A 23575-nucleotide genomic window follows, 5' to 3' on the forward strand; every position below is an offset into this window, starting at 1 on the left:
TATCCCTGTCTACCCAGGATAAGGCAAATAAGCAACAACTGTTGGCAAAGGCTGTTGCAAACAGCTGCCTGCTATTTCCAGATATAAGCAGTATGGGCGCTCTGCTGAGGGTGTGGCTTTTCTCACACTGGTGTTAATAAAGGGCCTGAGAATTGCAGATCTGTCAATACTGGCACAGAAGAGCACACAATGTGCTCTCCCTAATATAGTGGGTATGAACATCATGCTTGGAGATGCAAAAATGCTTTAGAAAAAGATCAACTGTTAAACTTCTAGACCACCCAAAAGGCCAGATCATGCCATGAGCACCAAAGGGACCTGAACTACTGTGTTCAGGACATCTTCTGCCCAGGGTAAGAAGAGCTGCTGCTACTTAGGAATCCATCTGATCAGCATTCTTGTTCAGCTTCACTTCTCCAGGGGGAAGGTTCTCAGAAAGGGAGGTGGGTTCAGCCTTGGAGAGTTCAGCCCAAATCCAACTTTCAGGCCCTGGGGTAGTAGAAGCCTCAGAGCCCTCTAGAAGAGAGAGGCTGGGTATGAGCCTCTTTTGTGTGTGCGGCTTTACAAAACTTTCGAGATTGTGAGCATGGAGATTGCAACTGGAAAGGAAATGTTTGCTTACCAGAAATTCTTGATCCATAAAGTAGGGCTTTTCTGACGATCCATCATTTGTTTCCAGATCAACAGCAAAACACAGGAAAAGTGCATCCAGCACAGTTTCAAACACAGATAAAAAACTATGGGCTACTAAGTAGGCAAAAAAAGCCACCAATAACAGAGGGACTGCCCACACCTGGAATGCCCGATCGTAGTTAAAAGCCATGAGTCCTCCAAAAACAGTGAAACACACCACTAACACCTGTGCAAAAGAAGAGTTTGTTGAAAATCTTTATGAATCAGTTGCTTAGATGGTTTTGTCAGTTGCAAGTAACGGTTTAATACACGTTCATGTGTGCAACGTGTGTGTGCACTATTGTAAAGAATGCTTGTCAGAAATTTTGGCAGAATGAAAGAGGAAAAAATGAAAAGCTGTATCAAAAGGAAACCCAGCTAATGGTGAGTAGGAAGGTTATATGTAATTTTATCTGTGCCTAGCTTTTGTATTTATATAAATGTAATAGTATCTCACAAACTTTTCTGCTTTTTCACTTAACACCAAAATAAGCCTATTCACTTTAAAACTTTTTTAGAAACCATCCCTCTTTCTTTTGAGACAGAGTCTCGTTCTGTTGCCCAGGCTGGAGTACAGTGGCGTGATCTCGGCTCACTGCAACCTCCGCCTCCCAGGTTCAAGTGATTCTCCTGCCTCAGCCTCCTGAGTAGCTGGGATTACAGGCGCCTGCCACCACATCCGGCTAATTTTTGTATTTTTAGTAGAGATGGGGTTTTCCCATGTTGGCCAGGCTGATCTCAAGCTCCTGACCTCAAGTGATCTGCCTGCCTCGGTATCCCAAAATACTGGGATTACACGTGTGAGCCACCGTGCCCAGTCCAGGTTTCAATACTCTTTCCATATATTCTTAATGAGAAACCCACAAACGTTCATTTTCTGAGATTAGTAGCATTTTCATTTTAGACCTGAAAAAGAGGGAATCAGAATGGTAGAACCGATCACAGGTAAGAGAGTAAGACTAGGATTAAAATTCTGGCTCTACCTATTGTAGTACCCTGGAAAGGTTATTAAACCTTCATTTTCTCTTCTGCAAAATAGGGATACCTCATGGGACTGAGGATTAAATGAGATAATGAAGCACAGCACCCACTATAGAATAAGTACTCAAGAAATACAGTTCCCTTTCAAACCAATTGTTGTATGGCTTAATTTTCAGAATCCCAAGCTCCTTTATTTACTTACGATATCTCACCTTTCCCAGAAAAATTATGAAGTCTCCAAAGCAGTTAATAGATGTAAAGTGACTTGACCTCTTGGACAAGATTTTGAATGCATCTTTTGCTGATGTACAGAAATCTGTCCCATTAATAGCAGTTGTAGTGTATGCATTCTGAAACAAGAGAATTGTTTAAAAGATAATTCTTATAATAATTGTTTTTAAGGCAATATATTAATACAGAGTGTTTGCAAACTAGAGTTACAATAAACCTACTCTCTACCCATAACAAACACCATTTTCAAAGTCCTTTCCAGTCTGATTATATCCATATATATTTTCATATAGTTGCAGCAAATAGAAAAGATAAATAGGTACTTATGGTTAATATGAATGTCCCACTACAAACATGTGGAAATGATGAGTAAAGCATAAGGGTTTTGTTTGCTTATTCTGAGACAGTCTCACACTGTTGCCCAGGCTGGAGTGCAGTGGTGCCGTCTTGGCTCACTGCAACCTCTGCCTCCTGGGCTCAAGCAATTCTTGTACCTTGGCCTCCTGAGTAGCTGGGATTACAGGCGAGAGCCACCATGCCTGGCAATAAGTTATTTTTTAATGCACAACAGAGTTTGAGGGCAGGAAAGGAAGTTTAGGTACCAGAAAGCAAGCAGGATCTAATGGTTTGTGAGAGCTGAACCCAAAGGTGCAACAGCCATGCAATTAGGCCCTTGCTAGGGAAGTGAGCTCCATCAACAAATTCAGGATTCATACTAAATTCAGCCTCAGTCAGCCATTGCAGGAAGGTGGTACAGAAATGCACTATGTGCCTGGGACTGTTAAAATTACTAGGGTTTTGCAAAGGCAAAGCAACATCGCCACCTCCCAGGCCAGGGAATAGAGGAGTCCTACAGATAACAACCCTTGGAGAAGACGAGGAGCTTACAGGAAAATTTTATACAGGACCCATGGAAATGAACATCACAACAAACAGAATCTACCCTGAGAACAACCTGGGAAAAAAGTATTTCGGGAGGTATGTTTAAGGTACTAAGAAAATAGTGAAACAGTGACCATAAGGAATAAACAGAAAAGTATGAAAAATGAAGAGGCAGAGTAGAAAACAAACTGAATAGAAATTCTAGAAATAGGCCAGGCGCTGTGGCTCATGCCTGTAATCCCAACATTTTAGGAGGCTGAAGCGGGAGCATCACCTGAGGTCAGAAGTTCAAGACCAGCCTGAGCAACATGGAGTAATCCCGTCTCTACTAAAAATACAAAATTAGCCAGGCATGGTGGTGCATGCCTGTAATCCCAGCTACTCGGGAGGCTGAGGCAGGAGAATTGCTTGAACCCAGGAGGCGGAGTTTGTGGTGAGCCAAGATCGTGCCATTGCACTCCAGCCTGGGCAACAAGAGCGAAACTCCATCTCAAAAAAAAAAGCTAGAAATAAAAAATATACAGTGTAACTGTTATGGTGTCATGATTATATATCTGGCTTTTTTCTTTGTATAATAAGCATTTCTATGTTACTACATGGCTTTTATAATTTTAATTTTTAACGCATATTCTGGGATGTACATATGTGCATGTGTACGTGCATGTGTGTAGCTGGGACATGCTGACTGTTTCAAATGTTTTGCTGTTATAAACAACTATGCAGTGAACTCTTGATTTCCTGATTTTAGATAATTTCTTAAGCATAAATTCTCAGAAACAAGATTACTATATCAAAGACTACAAGTGTGTGTGTGTGTGTGTGTGTGTGTGTGTGTGTGTGTGTGTGTGATTCTGTTCACATGAGATGATTTCTCAGGTCATTTTTTCCAAAATACCTTCCCCTTATTATTACATTTCAAGACCATTTATGTCTCTTGAAATCTTTAAAAATGCTACTTGCACTGCAGATTACAACAAGAATTTATAACTTTCCTGGGAAAATACATGAGAATACTACCTGCTTGAGCTGTTGTCATTCCTTTTGGTTTGGATAAAGGATGAAAGTTTTTTATTTCACGATATACAAATTAACCCTTTTGTACACCCCTTCAAACACATCGTAAGGAAATCAGTGTGGAGTCTACTGCAGTAATCAGCCTCCTATGGTGCAGGTCCTAACAGAGTAAGTGGAAGAGATGAAGACCACTAACAAGCATAGGGTTAAGGGAGCAGAATTAACTGACCCAATTTACCAAACTCCCTCTTCAAGGCCAGCAAGAGAAGAATGTTTGGTTCTTAAAGACAAAAGCCTGGGCCAGGCACGGTGGCTCATGCCTGTAATCCCAGCACTTTGGGAGGCCGGGGGTGGGGGCAGATCACAAGGTCAGGAGTTCAAGACCAGCCTGACCAACATGGTGAAACCCTGTCTTTACTAAAAATAATATATATATATATATATGCCAGTCGTGGTGGCACATGCCTATGATCCCAGCTACTGGGAAGGCTGAGGCAGGAGAAACGCTTGAACCCAGGAAGCAGAGGTTGCAGTGAGCCAAGATCGCACCACTGCACTCCAGCCTGGGTGACAGAGTGAGACTCCGTCTCAAAAAAAAAAAAAAAAAAAAAAAAAAAGACAAAAGGCTGGAAACCATATCCCTGATAGGGCACCATGCTTGCCTTAGAGATTTTCAGTCAGACATCAGATGAATTTCCTGCAAAAAAAAGAAAAAAGTTCCACAAGGAACTTTTGGTTTTGGACTTACACAGAACGTGCGTGAAATTTGCTTAAGGCTACAGTAACCAAAACAGCATGGTACTGGTACCACAACAGAGACATAGATCAATGGAACAGAACAGAGCCCTCAGAAATGATGCCGCATATCTACAAGTATCTGATCTTTGACAAACCTGACAAAAACAAGAAATGGGGAAAGGATTCCCTATTTAATAAATGGTGCTGGGAAAACTGGCTAGCCATATGTAGAAAGCTGAAACTGGATCCCTTCCTTACACTTTATACAAAAATTAATTCAAGATGGATTAAAGACTTAAATGTTAGACCTAAAACCATTAAAATCCTACAAGAAAACCTAGGCAATACCATTCAGGACATAGGCGTGGGCAAGGACTTCATGTCTAAAACACCAAAAGCAATGGCAACAAAAGCCAAAATTGACAAATGGGATCTCATTAAACTAAAGAGCTTCTGCACAGCAAAAGAAACTACCATCAGAGTGTACAGGCAACCTACAGAATGGGAGAAAATTTTTGCAACCTACTCATCTGACAAAGGGCTAATATCCAGAATCTACAATGAACGCAAACAAATTTACAAGAGAAAAACAAACAACCCCATCAAAAAGTGGGCAAAGGACATGAACAGACACTTCTCAAAAGAAGACATTTATGCAGCCAAAAAACACATGAAGAAATGCTCATCATCACTGGCCATCAGAGAAATGCAAATCAAAACCACAGTGAGATACCATCTCACACCAGTTAGAATGGCCATCATTAAAAAGTCAGGAAACAACAGGTGCTGGAGAGGATGTGGAGAAATAGGAACACTTTTACACTGTTGGTGGGACTGTAAACTAGTTCAACCATCGTGGAAGTCAGTGTGGCGATTCCTCAGGGATCTAGAACTAGAAATACCATTTGACCCAGCCATCCCATTACTGGGTATATACCCAAAGGACTATAAATCATGCTGCTATAAAGACACATGCACACGTATGTTTATTGCGGCACTATTCACAATAGCAAAGAGTTGGAACCAACCCAAATGTCCAACAACGATAGACTAGATTAAGAAGAAAATGTGGCACATATACACCATGGAATACTATGCAGCCATAAAAAATGATGAGTTCATGTCCTTTGTAGGGACATGGATGAAACTGGAAACCATCATTCTCAGTAAATTATCGCAAGGACAAAAAAACCAAACACTGCATGTTCTCACTCATAGGTGGGAATTGAACAATGAGAACTCATGGACACAGGAAGGGGAACATCACACTCCGGGGACTGTTGTGGGGTGGGGGCGGGGGGAGGGACAGCATTAGGAGATATACCTAATGCTAAGTGACGAGTTAGTGGGTGCAGGAAATCAACATGGCACATGGATACATATGTAACAAACCTGCACATTGTGCACATGTACCCTAAAACCTAAAGTATAATAATTAAAAAAAAAAAAAAAAAAAAAAAGAATGTATTCACTGGTACTAGAAAAAAAAAAAAAAAAAAGAAAATCTCAAACCAGCTGTTGCTGGAAAGCTGCTCCAGTTTGGGGGCCTGAGTCTTGTGCAGGGATGTGGAAACTCATTTACTCATATTATTTAACTAGGCATCTTCAATCATCTTGGGTTTTCAAAGCCCTGATGACCAATCTATTCATTCATCCTCAAAGCACATCTGTAGGATGGGTGGGTGAAGAATGGCATAATTGTTCTTTTATAGACTGGAAACCCAAGATCAAGGGCATTTCCCCCAGGTCCCCTGGTGAATCCATGAGACAGAGACTGTTTTATTTTTATTTTTTAAATTCTAACCTTCTGGACATTACACTATCAATTTTCATTAGGAAAAATTGCTATTTAAAAGCATGGTGGTTACGGTAAGCACAGGCTCTGTAGCCAGACTGTCTCTGTGCTCAAATCCCAGTTCTACCACTGACTAGCTGTTGGTATTGGGCAAATGATCTAACCTCTCTAAGACCTCAATTTCCTCATCTATAAAATAACTTACAGCGCCTACCGCAAAGGGATGTTGGGAGGATTAAAGAACATACTCCCTGTAAAGCACACAGAAAATGTGTAATAAAGAGTGGTTATTATCAACCAGACATCACCAAAGATGTTCTCATTTACAACTGGGAACACAGAGGCAACTCTTTAAGCACCTGAGGAGGTGTGGCAGGGGCCTGTGGTTGCTTTACCTGTAGGCTTTAATCCCTCACACCCACAGGGATCCAGGAAAGGGCTTTTTAGACCACATGCCAGCCCTCAGCATCGTCTCACTTTGTTACAGCAGCTCCACCACTGCCGCTCGGCCTCTGTCTCTGCCTCCTCTCTTCATTCAGGCTGTCTCCAGCCCACCACCCCATCACTTCCCCACTCTAAACTTCCTAAAGTGCTTCTTGCTTCCCATGGGGAAGCACTGTTTTTGTGGGGACTTCTTTTTCTGCAGACCACTGCCTCATATTTAATTTAGCACCATCTCTCATAAGCAGTAAAAACAGATTTCGCTCTTTAGCTAAAATGATTAAAATTTAAAAAGGTATTATACATTCTCATGCATGTGTTGACTCCAAAGAGTTTGGGGGCTCATAAGCATTTATCTTTTCTTATGTATCAGGCCCACTGAAAGAGGGCATTAAAACCACTCTAATAGAGAAATTATATATGCCTCCCTGCAGGCACCATACCACTAGCATTTTACCAGATTCAACCCTGAGTGCAACAGAGAGATCTAGAATTAACATCTGAATGAATAGGGGGAGGAGGGAGGAATCACTCAAGACACAGGATACGGATTAAACATTTCTGCAGCTTCAGCATTAGCTAATTTATACTTATTCTGAGTAGAAACTGCTTGTCAGGCAGCTGGAAGATGGATTGCACTAACATTTTCATCGTAAGTCCTTGTTCTGAGCATTTGTATTTGCCTGGGATGACAGAACTCAGGATTAACGTGCCAAGGTAATCTGCAGACTCTAACAATATGTGGAAATGATTGGCCATAATAAGGATTAGGAAACACGTTTTATTGGTTGTGGAAGTTAAGAGATCCTAAAGGCTAACCTTTAAACAAGCAAGCAGGAGGTAGTGGCATTCGGCTTTTGATTTATTCCCAAAATTCAGTGTGCATACTTTAGCGTCACAAAACAGGTGGGTGGATAGTTCTGTCTTGAAATTGAAGCTATAAACACACAAGATAGATACGAGGAAGGATTCCCAAGTTGGCATTGGTAGTATCTCAATATTACGTCCCAATTCTCATTCCCCTGCTTGGGATTCAAGACTCCCTCCGGGTACAGGTGGATTAGTTTTCAGATTTTAATGGACTGGTCACCTGGGACTGTCCCGAGTGGCTGAGAAGCACTGGGGGAAGAACACAATGAGGACGCCCTGTGTGGCTGTGAGGACTTCAAAACAATGAAATACATAGCACAAGTGCACATGTGAGAGCCACAAAGAGCAGAACCACAAGCTGGAGGGAGAGGGGAAGAGAGGGCCCAGCAGGAGGGATCAGGGAAGGCTTCATGGAAGTGGCATGTGAGCTGGCCCCAGTGTTGCCTGTCTCCAGCAGGGCAGGAGGCGGCAGCAAGAGCCAGCAACGTGAGCCACAGACGTGAGCGTACCAGCAGGCTACTGGAGGGCCCTAGCAGAGGAGAAATGGGAAACAGGTCTGGAAGAGTCAGGGGTCAGCCCTCGGTGGGTGGGGCTGATGCAGGGGCAGGGCAGTGAAAGGAAGTTTCAGGAGGACTCATGATTTTCAGCCCGTGCCTCTGGAAGCTCTCCCAGGCTGCCCTGGGGAAGTTCAGGTCAGATCTCCCTCATCACCATCTTCTGCTGAGCCACGAAGCTCTGCACCTTCCAAGGCTCATTCCTATTCGAGCCTAGGAGACTCCCCAAGCCCCTCTACAATGCCTATGGGGCTCGCTGGAGTTGGGTGGAAATGCTGTGGTGGCCGTGCAGCCATTGAGCACACCAACCCGCCAGCAGTCATAAGCCAGGGGCTAGGCGCAAAGACCGTGAGTTCTTCTCGGGAGAAAATAGGGGTATTAGGAATAGTAACTCCTCCAGGCATTCTGGCTCCCCTCCACCCCCACCTCGGTGGATGCCTTAGTGATATATCCCAAATGCCTTGGCACAGACCTAACGGTAGCTACAACTTTCTAATTTCCATCTGTGGCCTTTTTCTTTTCCAGTCAGTGGGCAGCTGTGCAACTTCTGTGTGTAAATGAATAATAACGCTAATAATAAATAACGATGGCATTAATCTTGCATGTACTATGTGCCAGGCTCTATGCTACCTCTCCCCGAACACATTCACTCATTTAGTCCTCTTAACTCCAACCCAATGAGGTAGATAAGGAAACTAAAGCACAGAGAGGTAAAGTAGTGTGCCCCCGGTCCCACGCGTGTCATAGATGTTTCGTCCATCTATGGACGCAAGTATAGTTGCTGTACTTTGTGCTTTTTCTCCTGGAAAGTTCAAAATAACAAAGTGGTGTTCTCATGAGATGCACCATTGAAAACAGCTGAGGATGTGGCAGGATGGCTTAGTGGAAAGAGGCTGGATTCCAGTCATGTTGCCTCCAAAGACTTGTGGAATGGCTTCCACCAAATCACGTCACTTCTCAAGGGCCCTCGCTTTGCTGCTTGGAAAAGACATCCACCAACTCCAATGTTCCATGATGCTTTATGTTTGTGCTTTGTGGCCAGCCACCCTCAGATCACCATCTCATTAGATCTCATCTGTTTTCACCACAACTCAGTGAAATAATCACCATGGCTGGTATTATTCCCTGCCGCCTTTTTTTTTGAGAGGGGGTCTCACGCTGTCGCCCAGGCTGAAGTGCAATCGCGCGATTGTACTCCTGTGTTCAAGTGATTCTCCTGCCTCAGCCTCCTGAGTAATTGGGACAACAGGTGCCCACCACCATGCCTGGCTAAATTTTGTATTTTTAGTAGACAGGGTTTCACCATGTTGGCCAGGCTGGTCTCAAACTCCTGACCTCATGTGATCTGCCTGCCTTGGGCTCCCAAAGTGTTGGGATTATAGGCGTGAGCCACTGCGCCTGGCTGGTATTATTCTCATTTTATAGAAAATTCTAATTATTGAAGAAAATGAGATTTAAGTGTCCTTTTAGGTAAGAGAAAATCTAGATTACTTCTTTAAGTTACTGTGAGAGCTATCCAAGAATGTTAACTGCAGCTTTAACATAGAAAAAGCGTTTTTTTTTACTCCTGAAATTAAACGCTTAGCCAGCACAGCTCAGCCTTTTGTCCATCATGCTGAGTCTGTCCTCTCACTGAACTGAACTGCTTTCTTCTTTTGGTGGCAGAACTGTGAACCTGGGTTTCTGCCGACTCTCCAAAAGGGTAAACAGAGTTTCCCTCCGTAGTGGAGGGAAGGTATTTGCCAAAAACCATGCCATGAATAGCCAGCCTTATTTCTGGAACGCCTTCCTCACAGAGTTCCGATATTTATTCTCAAAGCAAGAACTACTAAAACAAACTTGAGAAACTGAACAGTGAATACATAACACTGGCATTCATACTTTCCTCAGAACTGAAAAAAAATACAGTGAAATCCGAGTCCAGATACATCCCTATACATCCAGGGGCCTTCCTTGGACCTACAGTAAAACTGGCAGGAACCATCCCAGACCAGTTTCATCTTGAGCCCTGTTTTTATCACAAACACATGTGGAGTGAGGCAGTGCACAGCCTCTGGGCCTTCCAGGGCCCTGCATTCACCGTTCAGATCCCTTCAGGAATGCACTGGTCACCAGGATGCAAACAAACATCCAATGAGATGGTGAGGAGGGAAACCAGCCAGTCCCCTGGGGCTGCAGCCAGGTGGGAGGTGGGGTGGAAGAAGGAAGGACGAATATGAGAGCTGCCTATGAAGCCACGAACAGGGTCGTGCTGTTTTGTTTGCTCTTTTAAAACTTTTCTTTTTGCTTAATTTTTAGAATGGCTTTCTTATTTCCATGTTTATCATAAAAAAAATCAAACAACACAGAGACAAAGAAGGAAGAAAGTCACTGTGACCCCGCCCCTTAGAAATAACCACTGCTAACATTGCTTGGCCCTCACCCCAGCACCCCTCTGTGAATATACACAGAGGAAGAAAGGCAGGCCGGATACACAGAGCATGCGCTACAGTAATGAACTCATACTGTCCGTGGTATTTTTAAAAAAAGGACAAATGTTCATTTGACTTCAACAAAAGAAAATGCAACTAAACTGACACTGAAGGGATACCCAAATTTCAGACAAATTGCACCTTCACACACAAGACGTAGGTTTTAAAAAAAGTTTTCTGAAACATTAGGAAGTTAGAGTACTTATTGTTTTTTTAACATAGGGTTTTAAGTTTAGGCAGTGTAGATAAGGAAGGTGAGTCCTCTCACGCCTTCTCCTGCATCCTGATTTTAGTGAGTTTCATTATTCTGACTGTGTCAGGGTTTTGAACATTTATAGCCTCTTTGATGATGAAAGTCTCTACATCTAAGTTGTCTTTGTTTGTTTGCTTTATTTGAAACAGGGTCTCACTCTGACACCCAGGCTGGAGTATAGTGGCTCAATCATGGCTCACTACAGCCTCAACCTCCTCCCAGGCTCAGGTGATTCTCCCACTTCAGCCTCCCGAGTAGCTGGAAATACAGGCATGCGCCACCACACCTGGCAAATTTTGTGTAGTTTTTTGTACAGATGGGTTCATGCCATATTGCCCAGGCTGGTCTCGAATTCCTGAGCTCAAGCTGTCTGCCTAACTTGACCTCCCAAAGTGCTGGCATTATAGGCATGAGTCACCGCACCCGGCCTAGTCTTTGTTTCTTAATGAGGTGTATCCAGCACTGCCCCCGTGCCTGCCCCTTCACGCACCTGCTGTGGGCCACTGCATTCACACCACCCTGGAAGACCCTTGCGGTTCCTCCACTCACAGATGCGGTTCTCTCTGCTGAAACGCCTTCTGACCCCTGGCCTGTCTGTGGGGCTAATATTTGTTGAACAGATAAAGAAAGATGCTCTGGCAAACCAATAATGTCTTCTGAATAATATTTCTTCATATGAAACCCAAATTCAATTGACTGATCCCTTTGTTCTTTCAGCAGAATGTTTGGATTAAAAGGCATCCTAGATATCACCTAGAAAAATGCTCTCATTTCACCAATGAGGAATTGGCAATCTCGACAGGCTGTGACCAGGTAGAGGAAGTGACAAAGATGGAACAGGAATCAGGTGCTCACAGCCAGTGCTCTTTGTTTTAGATAAGCCTTGTCCTCCCACGAATTCAGAAAAGGCCACATTAGGCAACGGCATCTTGCTGGACTTGATCCTTCATTGATCTGCCAGCAAAGCTCTGCACTCAGCAGGGAAAGCCCACCAGAACGATGATTCCTAATGAAGAGGCAGGTCCAAGTTAGAGGACCGTGTCGAAGCGTCACCTTCATCCCCCAAGCTCTTTCTCAGTTGGTGTGCTGTTACATCCTTTAATCCCATTTGACCTGTGCATAATCAGTGGTGGAAAGGGGCAAATCAGAAGCAAGGCCTGGTTTTCTTGAAGGCAAAATTAAACAGTGGACCTGTGACATGGGAAACACAGAGGACGGGGAATACCTGGGCTGTTACTGACTTCAAGCTTCCTCAGAAGGAAGATGACATAGATGGGCTTGTCCCTATTATAACCAGCCACTCCCTGGTTTCCTCCTCCTTACCCTTATCCTTGGCAAGGAACTCCAGGCAGCACAGCAAAGCCAGTGGGCCACAGCTTTTGGAGCCACGAGGATGACCACATAGTAGTGCTGTCACCCTGGACGTGCTCTTCATCCTCTGGGGACAGTTTCCTCATTGGTACAATGGGGATAATACCTACCTAATACACAGAGTCCTAGAGAAGATAAACTGAGACTGTGTATGCCAAATGTTTGCCATGGTGCCCGGCATACTGGGCCAACTCAGTGGATGTCTATGGGACTTACAGACTTTAGAAGGTTGGTTTTTTTTTTTTGTTTTTTTTTTTTTTAGATGGAGTTTTGCTCTCTCACCCAGGCTAGAATGCAGTGGTGCGATCTCGGCTCACTGCAACCTCCGCCTCCTGGGTTCAAGAGATTCTTCTGCCTCAGCCTCCTGAGTAGCTGGGACTACAGGTGCGTGCCACCATGCCCAGCTAATTTTTTTCTTTTTTTGTATTTTTAGTAGAGACGGGGTTTCACCATGTTGGCCAGGATGGTCTCGATCTCTTGACCTTGTGATCCGCCCGCCTCGGCCTCCCAAAGTGCTAGGATTACAGGCAGGCGTGAGCCAAAGTGCCCGGCAGAAGATTGGTTCTTTTTTGTTTTTTGAGATGGAGTCTTGCTCTGTTACCCAGGCTGCAGTACAGTGGCATGATCTCAGCTCACTGCAAGCTTCGCCTCCTGGGTTCACGCCATTCTCCTGCCTCAGCCTCCCGAGTAGCTGGGACTACAGGCACCCGCCACCACACCTGGCTAATTTTTTGTATTTTTAGTAGAGACGGGGTTTCACCGTGTTAGCCAGGATGGTCTCCATCTCCTGAGCTCGTGATCTGCCCGCCGCCTTGGCCTCCCAAAGTGCTGGGATTATAGGCGTCAGCCACTGCGCCTGGCCAATTGGTTCTTAAGAGAATGTCAGCCTTCTCTGATTTGAAGCCCAGAACTGAGGAAATGGAGGGAGAGAGATGGAGAGCGGAAACTGGAACATTCATGTTTTTCATGTGCTGCATGTTTTGGGGAGATAATTTCAAGTCAGGTGCATGCCCCTCCACAAGCACACTGTTGGTGAGCCCAGGGGTGGGGAAGCCAGAGCTGCCCTGCCAGGCTGCTTGGGGAAGGCCTGGTGACAGACAGCCTGGCCAGAAATCCAAAGTCACTGGCTGCTGGGAATAACTATCATTTGGTAACATAGCTTGGTCCACCTTGCAGTGAAAAACGTTTATAATTTAAAGGTAGTTGCTTCAGAGACATTCACTGTAGTAACATATCTTTTCTTTCTCTTGAGATGGGGTATTGTGACATTGCCCAGGCTGGCCTTGAACTCCTGTGCTCCAGCAATTCTCTCGCCTTGGCCTACCGAGTAGCTGTGACTACAGGTGCACGCCACCACATCAGCTCTTTGCTTTTTTTTTTTTTGTTGTTAAAAAAAATGTAGAACATTCATTTACCATCTTAGCCATTTTTAACTGTAGAGTTCAGTAGTGTTAAGTATATTCACATTGTTGTGCAACAGATCTCTAGAACTTTCTCATCTCGCAACACTGAAACTCTATACCCACTAAACACTAATTTCCCCTCTCCCTAGCCCCCAGCGCCCTTTTTACATTCTGTTTCCCTGATTTTTGACTACTTTAGATACTTCAAATACTGCATGATTTTATTCATACAGTGTCTACTTTTACTGTAGTTGTCAAATACAGTATTTTGACTACTACATTCAGCATTTAAAGTATCTAAAGTAGTCAAAATACTGTCTTTGACAAATACAGTAAAAGCAGACAAATACTGTATGAATGGAATCAGTATTGAGGTTGAGAAAGAAATCATACTGTATGGATGATTGGAAATACTGAATGGAATCATATAGTATTTGTCCTTTTGTGACTGGCTTATTTACTTTAGCATAATGTCCTTGGGGTTCATCTATGTTGTAGCATATGACAGGATTTCCTTCTTTTTTAAGGAAAAGAAGAAATATACTTGACTACATAATATTCTACTGTATGGCTATATCACATTTTCTTTATCCATTCATCTGCTGAGAGCACTTGGGCCGCTTCCACCTCTTGGCCATTGAGAGTATGCTGTGATGAACACGGGTGTGCAAATAACTCTGAGATCCTACTTCAAATTCTTTTGACTATACGCTCAGGAACAGAACTGTTGGATCATCTAGTATTATAGGCCCATTTTTAATTTTTTGAGGAAACTCCATACTGTTTTCCATAACAGTTACAACATTTTACATTTCCACTAACAGTGCACAGGGTTCCAACTTTTCCACATCCTCACCAACACTTATTTTCTGTTCTTTTGATAGTGGTCATCCTGATGGGTGTGAGGTGATATATCGCAGTTTTGATTTATATTTTCCTAATGATTAGTGATATTGAGTGTCTTTTCGTATTGGCCATTTGTATAGCTTCTCTAAAGAAATGTCTCTTCAAGTCCTTTTCCTTTTTTTTTTTCTTTTTTTTTGAGACACAATCTCGCACTGTTGCCCAGGCTAGAGTGCAGTGGCGCAGTCTCCACTCATTGCAAGCTCCGCCTCCCAGGTTCACGCCATTTTCCTGCTTCAGCCTCCCAAGTAGCTGGGACTACAGGCACCTGCCACCACACCCGACTAATTTTTTGTATTTTTAGTAGAGACGGTGTTTCACCGTGTTAGCCAGGATGGTCTTGACCTCGTGATCTGCCCACCTCCGCCTCCCAAAGTGCTGAGATTACAGGCGTGAACCACTGTGCCCAGTCTTTTTTTTTTTCTTCTTTTTTTGAGACAGAGTCTCGCTCTGTCGCCCAGGCTGGAGTGCAGTGGCATGATCCCGGCTCACCACAACCTCTGCCTCCCAGGTTCAAGCGATTCTCCTGCCTCAGCCTCCCAAGTAGCTGGGATTACAGGCATGCACCACCACGCCTGGCTAATTTTTGTACTTTTAGTAGAGATGGGGTTTCACCAGGTTGGTCAGGCTGGTCTCAAACTCCTGACCTCATGATCTGCCTGCTTCAGCCTCCCAAAGTGCTGGGATTACAGGTGTGAGCCACTGCACCCGGCTGTCCTTTGCCCATTTTAAAATCGGGTTCTTTGTTGTTGTTGTTGTTAAATTGTAGAAGTTCCTTATGTATTTTGGACAGTAACTTCTTAGCATATATAATTTACAGTTATTTTCTCCCATTCTATAGGATGATTTTCACTCTATTTTCTTGGATGTGTAGAAGTTTTTAAGTTGCATGTGGTCCCATTTGTCTACTTTTATTGTGTTGCCTGTGCTTTTGGTGTCATATCCAAGCAATCACTGCCAAATCCAATTTTCTGACACTTTTCTCCTGTATTTTATTCTAAGAGTTTTATAGTTTTAGGTCTTTTAGGTCTTTAGTTCATTTTAATTTTCCTATATAAGGTAAGGGTCCCAATTCATTCTTTTGCTTGTGGATATCTGGTTTTCCCAAGATCATTTGTTGAAGGGACTGTCCTTTCCCCATTGTGTGGTCTTGGCATCTTTGCCAAAAATCATTTGGCCACATATGCAAGGCATTATTTCTGTGCTTCCTATTCTGTTCACATGGTCTATAGATCTATGTAGCACAGTGTATCTATGTTTATGCCAGTACCACACCATTTTCATTACTGTGGCTTTGTAGCATGACAGATATTTTCTTTCTGAACCTCAAAGACTATTTGTCCCTCCCATTTTAGCTTCCTCTTTCCACTGGATCTTCTGCTCAGAAAGTAGTTTCCCTTGCAGTCAGTTCTAAGTGTGGTTAGAGCAGGTCCAACAAGAAAGGTCAGCTCCTTTGAGTTAGTATTTACTTTTCCTTTATTGCCTCCCTGCTCCTTTTGGTATATGTTAAAAAGCCATGTGAAGGCAGCATGAACCCAGGGCTGATACTGAGGCCGTTCGGGTCCTCATATTCATTCTTTAATCCATGGACACACATGGAAGGTCCGCTTTGGCCAAGCTCCAGGCTGGGTACTGGGGACAGGGCACTAAGCGAGGTCAGGAGCCTTGCATTCTTTGGGCCCCAACCAAGTTTCTCTGTTGTTGCTTTGATGGAAGCGAGACGTGGGCATGGCAAACACACCCAGAGCACCCCTCTCCACCCCCACTGGGGTGCATCCTGATGAAGTCATTCAACCTCAGCTGTCTTGTTCCTGGCATGAATGCAAGTCTAGCAAATGCTCTCTCTACCCCACCCATGCCAACTGAGGCATTCTGTAGAAGGCAAGAGACAGAGAAGAGGAAACCACTTGAAACACTGTCAAAGCCTAGATCCACTTGCCAAAACTTTTGGGAACTTTTTTGCCCCACCTAGATAAGAAAGCTATTTGAAGCAAAATTCTCTTAGCCACTTCCTCTTCTACTTTTCACAAACTTGTTTCTCAAATGTCTGTAGAGATGGGACTCTCAATGGAAGGAGGAATGTCCAGCCACCACTAAGACATGTATGATGGTTGACTTTGCTCTCTTTGCTTCTGTTTCTCCTCCTTGTGTATTTTCTCCTTTCTCTTCTCTCCACATTCCCCATTCAAGCAGGACTCGGGCTCTGTGCTCATTCCCCCAGTTAAGGTTAGGGGGCCAGGTGGGGAGTAGAGGCATGAAGACATCCAGTCTTCAATTCTCGCTGGCACTTGTTTTCCAAAATTTAGGCTCTTTAAGCCCTTAACTACCAGGGGAAAAGGTGAAGAAAGACGTTTCTCAATACAGACCAAACACCTTGAAGCAGCAGGCGAGTGTGCAGGCTTCCTCCAGCCCCACATTAGAAAATGACACTCTCCTGGGCTGAGGGAGGAGGAAACAAAGGTCTATGTGTATTGACTGAAGGTCCAGGTCTGCCCCCCACCTTTTTTTTAAACACAGCTTGGAGAAGTGGCAAGGCTCTTCTATGACCACTCCCAGGGTCCTGGTTTGCCTGGGAGTGAGGGGGTACCAGAGACATGGGGCTTCTAGGTGACCAAGACAGGTAGTCACCTACTGCTAGCACATCAAGGCAGATAGGACCATAGGTGACCATAGGTAAAAGATTCCTACTTCCCAAGCAGGGCCTGAGTAGCCATAAAGATGGGAAGATGATGTCTCAAAGGCAACCTATATCTGCTAATGTCTGGGGACACCTGAAACCTCATATAACTCCAAGGAGGGATAGCTCAAGAATAACAAATTAAGTTTTCCACCCATCCAGTGGAATGAGAGCTCAAAGTTAGAAATCAGGTTGAGAGACATGATACAATATCATCCGCACATCCGAATCTGCGGCTGCTCTTCATAGCATGTGGAAGTCATTCAAAGATGAGACTCAGTTGGTGGTGGCCTGCGGTGTCATGGGAGTCCTGCTTGTAGCAGGACATGACTTAGTGACTGCTAAATTAAAGTGGCATGTATTCCTTCAGTCACAGTGACTCACGTCTCCTTTCATATGCTTTTTTCTTTTTATGAATGCATTCTCTAGTCTCTGGCCAATCATCACTTCCTTCTCCCAACAAGTCTCAATGCCTTAGGACAAATAAGAATGACAGCCGAGGAATGTGCCCACAGTCACTGCCTTGCTTAGAAGAGCATGGACTTCAAGGTGGGCAGTCAGACCCCTTGGACAACAACTGTTTCAGACAAAGAGCAATGCCCCAAAGAATCCTGCTCTCTATCCTAAGGGAAGAGGACATTTGGGGTAGGAGCTACTTAATGGTTTCATTTCATTTTCCACACTAAGTGAATTTGGGAAACGTTGAAGCCAATCTATCCTCCTCACATTTCTTGAGCACTGGGACTGATGTTAACAACTTAGATTGGAAAGTTCCCTTTTCCACTCTGAGGCACCTCCCCACTCTAGCCCTTGCCTAGCTATGATCACAGATGACGGCCCAGCCCGGCCTAGCCCAGGCAGCGTGGTGTCCACCGCACACAATAACCTGTGGTGGGAGGGTATAGAAAGAGTCAGTCTGAGCTGCCAGATCCCCACATCCAAACACTGCTCATCAGAACACAGTGTTTTCACATGTCACCTGCTTCCTTCTTTACGAGGAAACTGGATGTGCTGATTCAAAGGTGGATCTCTTAAAGTTAAAAACCTGGGCAGTCTCCCTCAGCATATTTCCAGTGTACCTAGAACATGTCACGACAGGAAGGCACAAAGAACATAAAGGGATTGCTTCATGTTCCACATGGAGTTCAGACTTATGAAAGAAGGCTCAGATTTACATAAACGGCAACTCCTTGGATCAGCTGACCTTTTCAACTAGTGTTGTTGGAAACAGTCCCAGTTGCCCTTGCTACCATTAATAAAAGGTGAGACCCCAAACTTCCCAGGATGCAAATGTTCCTCACCCTTCTGCCTCCATGAGCATGGACCTGTCTTCCATATTACCCAAGAGATGGGAGAGATTTACATAGAGTTCCGCCAAAAGGTACCCCAGGGCAGCTCATGTAGACATACTGTGTAAAGTGACACAACCTGTCTGTCCTCCAGGAGGCTCAGAAGGGCAAGGAAGAGAAGATGCAGGATAGGGAATGGAATCAGAATGAGCTCTGCCCACCGTGTAACCTGGTTGAGGCATTCAAGCCCTCTGGACCCCAGATTCCACTATTATGAGGGGAGGCTGTTTCATGATCTCTAAAGTTTTGGGCTTCTGAGTCCCTACCCTGTGGAAGGAGTGCCCTAGTGGACTGGTGAAAACCTGGGTTTAAATCCCAGTGTGGCACTAGTCTTGATTACCCTGGCTTTGGGTTTCTGTGGTCAGGGACTTCCTTTAGGCTAATGCCTCATTTGTTTCAGGGAAGGAGGTGAACTTCAGGGACTGGGCAAATTTGGAGGGAGCAGCAGAGTGCAGGTGGGCTCAGGCCCTCCTCACTCTCTTTTGGGATCCACCTGTCACCAGGAACACACTTTCTCAGATCCATAGAGAGGTTAACCTTGGCTGGGCCTGGTAAAGGGTGGGTTGGTCATTCTGATTCAGGGGTAAAACATTAACAAGCTGACTTGCCTACAGCTGTTCCTGTGGTAATTTTCCAATCAGATGATTTCGTATTCAAGGCGATATTTTTAATCTTCATCTGTTTAACTCTTACATCTCACAATTATTCAGAACTTGGACAAGGAAGAGGAAATGACTTACTGGGTCTTCAAAACCTCAAGAGTCAGCTCTGCTACTTTCCTCCTGTCTAACCTAGGTCATGTTACTACTTAAGCTCTCTGAACCAAAGTATTATCATCTGTTTAAAAAATACTACACAGGCTACTTTGTGAGGCTATAGGTAGTTAATACACATAAAGTAGCACAGTACCTGGTATATAGTAAGTGCCAGTGAGTGGCTGGTATTCTTGTCTTCAGGAGCTGCACACTTAGGAGGAAGTCGAAGTCATTTGCACTGACCACTCAATTGCCTCGCAGAAGTTCCTAATTGCCTGAGTGCCCTTATATAACTTTCCCTCCCTTTCTCATGCAGTAATTCATTCAACAAACATTACTTGCCTCTCCGAGAAGGCACTGAAATTTCATGTCAGGAAGCACTTCAGAGTCCAATTTAACATGGCGGCTGCTCACTGGGTCTTACCCCAAAGGATTGAGCACTAAGGCCCACTTGGAGAAGAGGGCTTTGGGCCTCACCCTCCTAAGCCCTGAGTCTTGTAACATGCCCACAGCAGGTGGGAGCTAGGCTCCAGAGAGGCTGCTCCCAGGAAAGCCACACTAAGCCACAGCCATATGCCTAGCAGCTTCTGAACCATGCATCAGGAAACATGAGGATTCAGTTTGTTTTCTCCCAGACAGCCTGGGGCCTCTGACAAATAGGTGTCTTAATTCCTTTCTATCTAAAGCCAGGGTAGTAGCATGTGCCACGCAACAGCTGGGTGTGGGGATTACCATTGTCTATAAATGGGCCTTAATGCAAACTATCATATTGACACACATGTGAGCTTCTTTCTGAAGCATGCACACACGAGGCATCTCTCCAGAGCTCTCACCATCAGCTGGCTGCCCAGAATAGTTCTAAACCAGTCAGCGGGGGTGGAGGACTCAGAACCAACGCTGTCACTGAAAGAATGGCTGTCTGGATGCTCTGTGATGAGACTACCTATTACGGCAATGCCAGCTTCTGAAAGAACTGTTTCTTCTTAAGAAACTTTACATCATTTTCCTAATCTAGTGAGATAAACTGCACAATATTTTTACTTTTTTTCTGAGATGCACATGCTGCTCTAGGAGAGGAGAAAAGAGGAGTCACTGGAGATCTGCCGACTGGCTTGGGATGAACCAGCCAAACCTGATGTGGAAAAGTCATTGAGTGCTTTAGCTATTGATGGACTACGAGAAAGAGAGGCATTGAAACAGAGCTAACTGCAAGGAAAGGGGAGGGGGAAGAGAACGTTTGGAGATACTACAAAGTTGAGTCTGCCGCAAAGGCTTAGAAGACAGAGACCAATATTATGTTCACTAAAAACAGTCTTGGCAGGCAGAGCAGGTTGGGGAGAGGCACTATGAGGTGAGAAGGGGAGAGAGGTGTGTATTTCCCCAGAAGCAGCAGGTTTTTCTCTGCCTTGACCTTCACAAGATTATCTGGGACCTTTCTGACCAGTATATTCACCAGTCAGGAAGACAGGAAGCTGCTGGCGTTTCTGATCAAATAGCAAGAGGCAACAATCTGTACATGTACTTACTAGATCTTATCTAGAGGGATGACAAAGGAAAGTAGGCTGCACGCTTTACACACTGCATCAAGGTGCATCGGGGTCACTTGGTTCCCTCCTCAAGGGGATGCAGCACAGATCCATCAGGCTCCCAGCTATCTTGCATAATAGCCCAAGGCAGAAAAGGGCTGTGAAAGGCATTGGACATTACAGTACACTCCTACTGTTGAGAATGACCGAGCTGCCTGGCATTTGACCAGCATGTCATCACCAGTTATTTTATTTATCACTATGTATTACAGCAGAACTACTGGCAGGATCGCTGTAAGTAGATACAGATAGATGGCTCCTCTTTGTTCATTCGCATTCTCAGACAACTCTACAAGATTCCGATGCCTCAGAATTGAGGCAACATGAAACATCACTGATTTTTGTGGTTCTAGGATAAGTCCTCACCATGGATACAAGGTATATCATGAAGAGAAATGAGCCTGTCATTTTGGAACACCACAGGAAAATGAACAGCTCATATTGTTTTCCACTCTCCCCCCATTTCCCACACAAAGCATATCATGGCTTTGATGCTGTGGGGCGGCACTGTGCATGCCCCCAGCTCTGGGATGGATGCCATGACAAGGGTCAAAAAGCCACACAAGAACCTTGGGGGTCACTGAACCTAACCCTTTCATATTGCAGAAGCTCAGCAAGGTTAAGGGACTCACCCAAGTTACTCAAATAATGAAGAGGCAGAGGCAAACTGCTGCTATACCTGACTGAAGTCATTTTTACCTGGAAGCTTCTCCCAGGAGACTGGTATAGATACGGTGGTTCTCAGACTTCTAACACTAGCCCACAGCTCACTGCCTGTACCCATTCCCACTTCTGCTGGAAGAATAACAAAGCAATGAAGAGGAATGCAATGCTTAAAGTGATTAAAAAAAAAAAAGGAATAAACAAAAGGCCGGGCGTGGTGGCTCACACCTGTAATCCCAGCACTTTGGGAGGCTGAGGTGGGTAGATCACCTGAGGTCAGGAGTTCGAGACCAGCCAACATGGAGAAACCCCGTCTCTACTAAAAATACAAAATCAGCCAGGCGTGGTGGGACATGCCTGTAATCCCAGCTACTCGGGAGGCTGAGGCAGGAGAATCGCTTAAACCTGGGAGGCGGAGGTTGCAGTGAGCCGAGATCGTGCCACTGCACTCCAGCCTGGGCAACAAGAGCGAAACTCTGTCTCAAAAAAAAAAAAATAATAATAATAATAAATAAAAAAATAAATGGAATAATCAACAGAAGTAAAACATCAAGACAAGAATGACTGCAACCAAACAACACAGTCAACTCAAGGCAACACTGGTGGTAGCAAAGTGTTCTTTTTCCAGTTTGCAAATCCCAACTGTCTGTGTGTGTACATTCACAAATTTTGCAAGGTCACCAGGCGTTGCCTCGGCAGTTAGATGTCTGAAAAGAATAACGAGTTTGAGTCCTTAAGAAACAACGTTAAGACACCAAGTTGGATTCATAAAGAACACATTTTAGTAAGCTTTAATAATACAGGCTCTACTTTATTGATTGGCAAACAGCCCCTTGCTGTATGCAAAAATGAAAAATCTATGGAATCCTGCTATTTGCCTATAAAAATTGAAAAAAGGATTTTCTAGAATGTTCAGATCAGTTTGGAACCATCAGGAAGAGTCCTGGGGCTCACCAGTGGGTTTCGTACTTAGAGGAACATTGACCTAAAGCCAACATCATGGCTGGGACAGAGGCCACAGTGGACAAGAGATGTGCACTTAGGGAGACATTTCTATGAGGAACTGTGTGAAGACCCTATAAGAAACAGTAAGTACATCATTCTTGCTGAGTGCTTAGCCTATAGTCTCACAGTGGGGTTCTTAGCCAGGCCCCTGGAAAGTGCTGGGAGGGAGAGGGGAGGCTGTAAGGTCCCTTTGCCTGCAGGTCTCTGAGAATAGCCAGTCAACACTCCCAGATGCTTTGACCACTAACTTGCCTGAGGAAAGGAGGAGGGGCCAGGCCACCCTGACCAGCCTTTTCTGGATGGATAACTGCTTGATTACAATTACGGTGAGTTCATCATCTTCATTGCTCCTTCACCTTTCCTGTCCTCCTCCACAAAAGTCTGCTGTGTAACAAGATGCGCTCTGCCAGCTCTACTTGTCTGGACTCTGGCTTTGCAATGAGCAGAAAAGAACATCCTCAGGTGGTGGTCATGAGTCCTCCTCTCACTATTTTAAAAATGCACAGTGGTTAAGGGCTTGGGTACTGGAGGCAAAACAGACCTGGATTCAAATCCTAGTTCTGCCACTATGTGCCTTCTCTAAGCCTCAATCTCCCTATCTGTAAATTGGAGACACTATCTCAAAAACTAACAACTGGCTGCAAATGGTGGCTCATGCCTGTAATCTCTGCAGTTTGGGAGGCCGAGGCGGGTAAATCACCTGAGGTGAGGAGTTCGAGACCAGCCTGGCCAACATGGTGAAACCCCGTTTCTACTTAAAATACAAAAACTTAGCATGTGGTGGCATGTGCCTGTAGTCCCAGCTACTCCGGAGGATAAGGCAGGAGAATCACTTGAACCCGGGAGGCAGAGGTTGCAGTGAGCCGAGATTGTGCCACTGCACTTCAGCCTGGGCAACAGGAGCAAAACTCTGTCTCAAAAAAACAAAACAAAACAAAAACAAAAACAAAAAACCTAACAA

The 23575-nt window shown here is 44.5% G+C and overlaps 1 protein-coding gene across 3 annotated transcripts in view; it reads right to left on the reverse strand.

Moving 5' to 3' along the window:
* The window catches only part of SLC44A3 (solute carrier family 44 member 3), a 72396-nt gene that overhangs the window by 2086 nt on the left and 46735 nt on the right, over positions 1–23575 (reverse strand). For all 3 annotated transcript variants that reach the window (XM_030825021.1, XM_030825020.1, XM_030825022.1), the window contains exons 11-12: positions 1866–2003; positions 623–859 (exon numbers count right to left, since the gene is read on the reverse strand). In XM_030825021.1, the coding sequence (XP_030680881.1) occupies positions 623–859; positions 1866–2003 (375 nt within the window). The remainder of the gene's footprint in view (positions 1–622; positions 860–1865; positions 2004–23575) is intronic.

This window comes from Nomascus leucogenys, chromosome 12 (genome assembly GCF_006542625.1).
Source record: "Nomascus leucogenys isolate Asia chromosome 12, Asia_NLE_v1, whole genome shotgun sequence".
In the NCBI taxonomy this organism is placed as follows: domain Eukaryota; kingdom Metazoa; phylum Chordata; class Mammalia; order Primates; family Hylobatidae; genus Nomascus; species Nomascus leucogenys.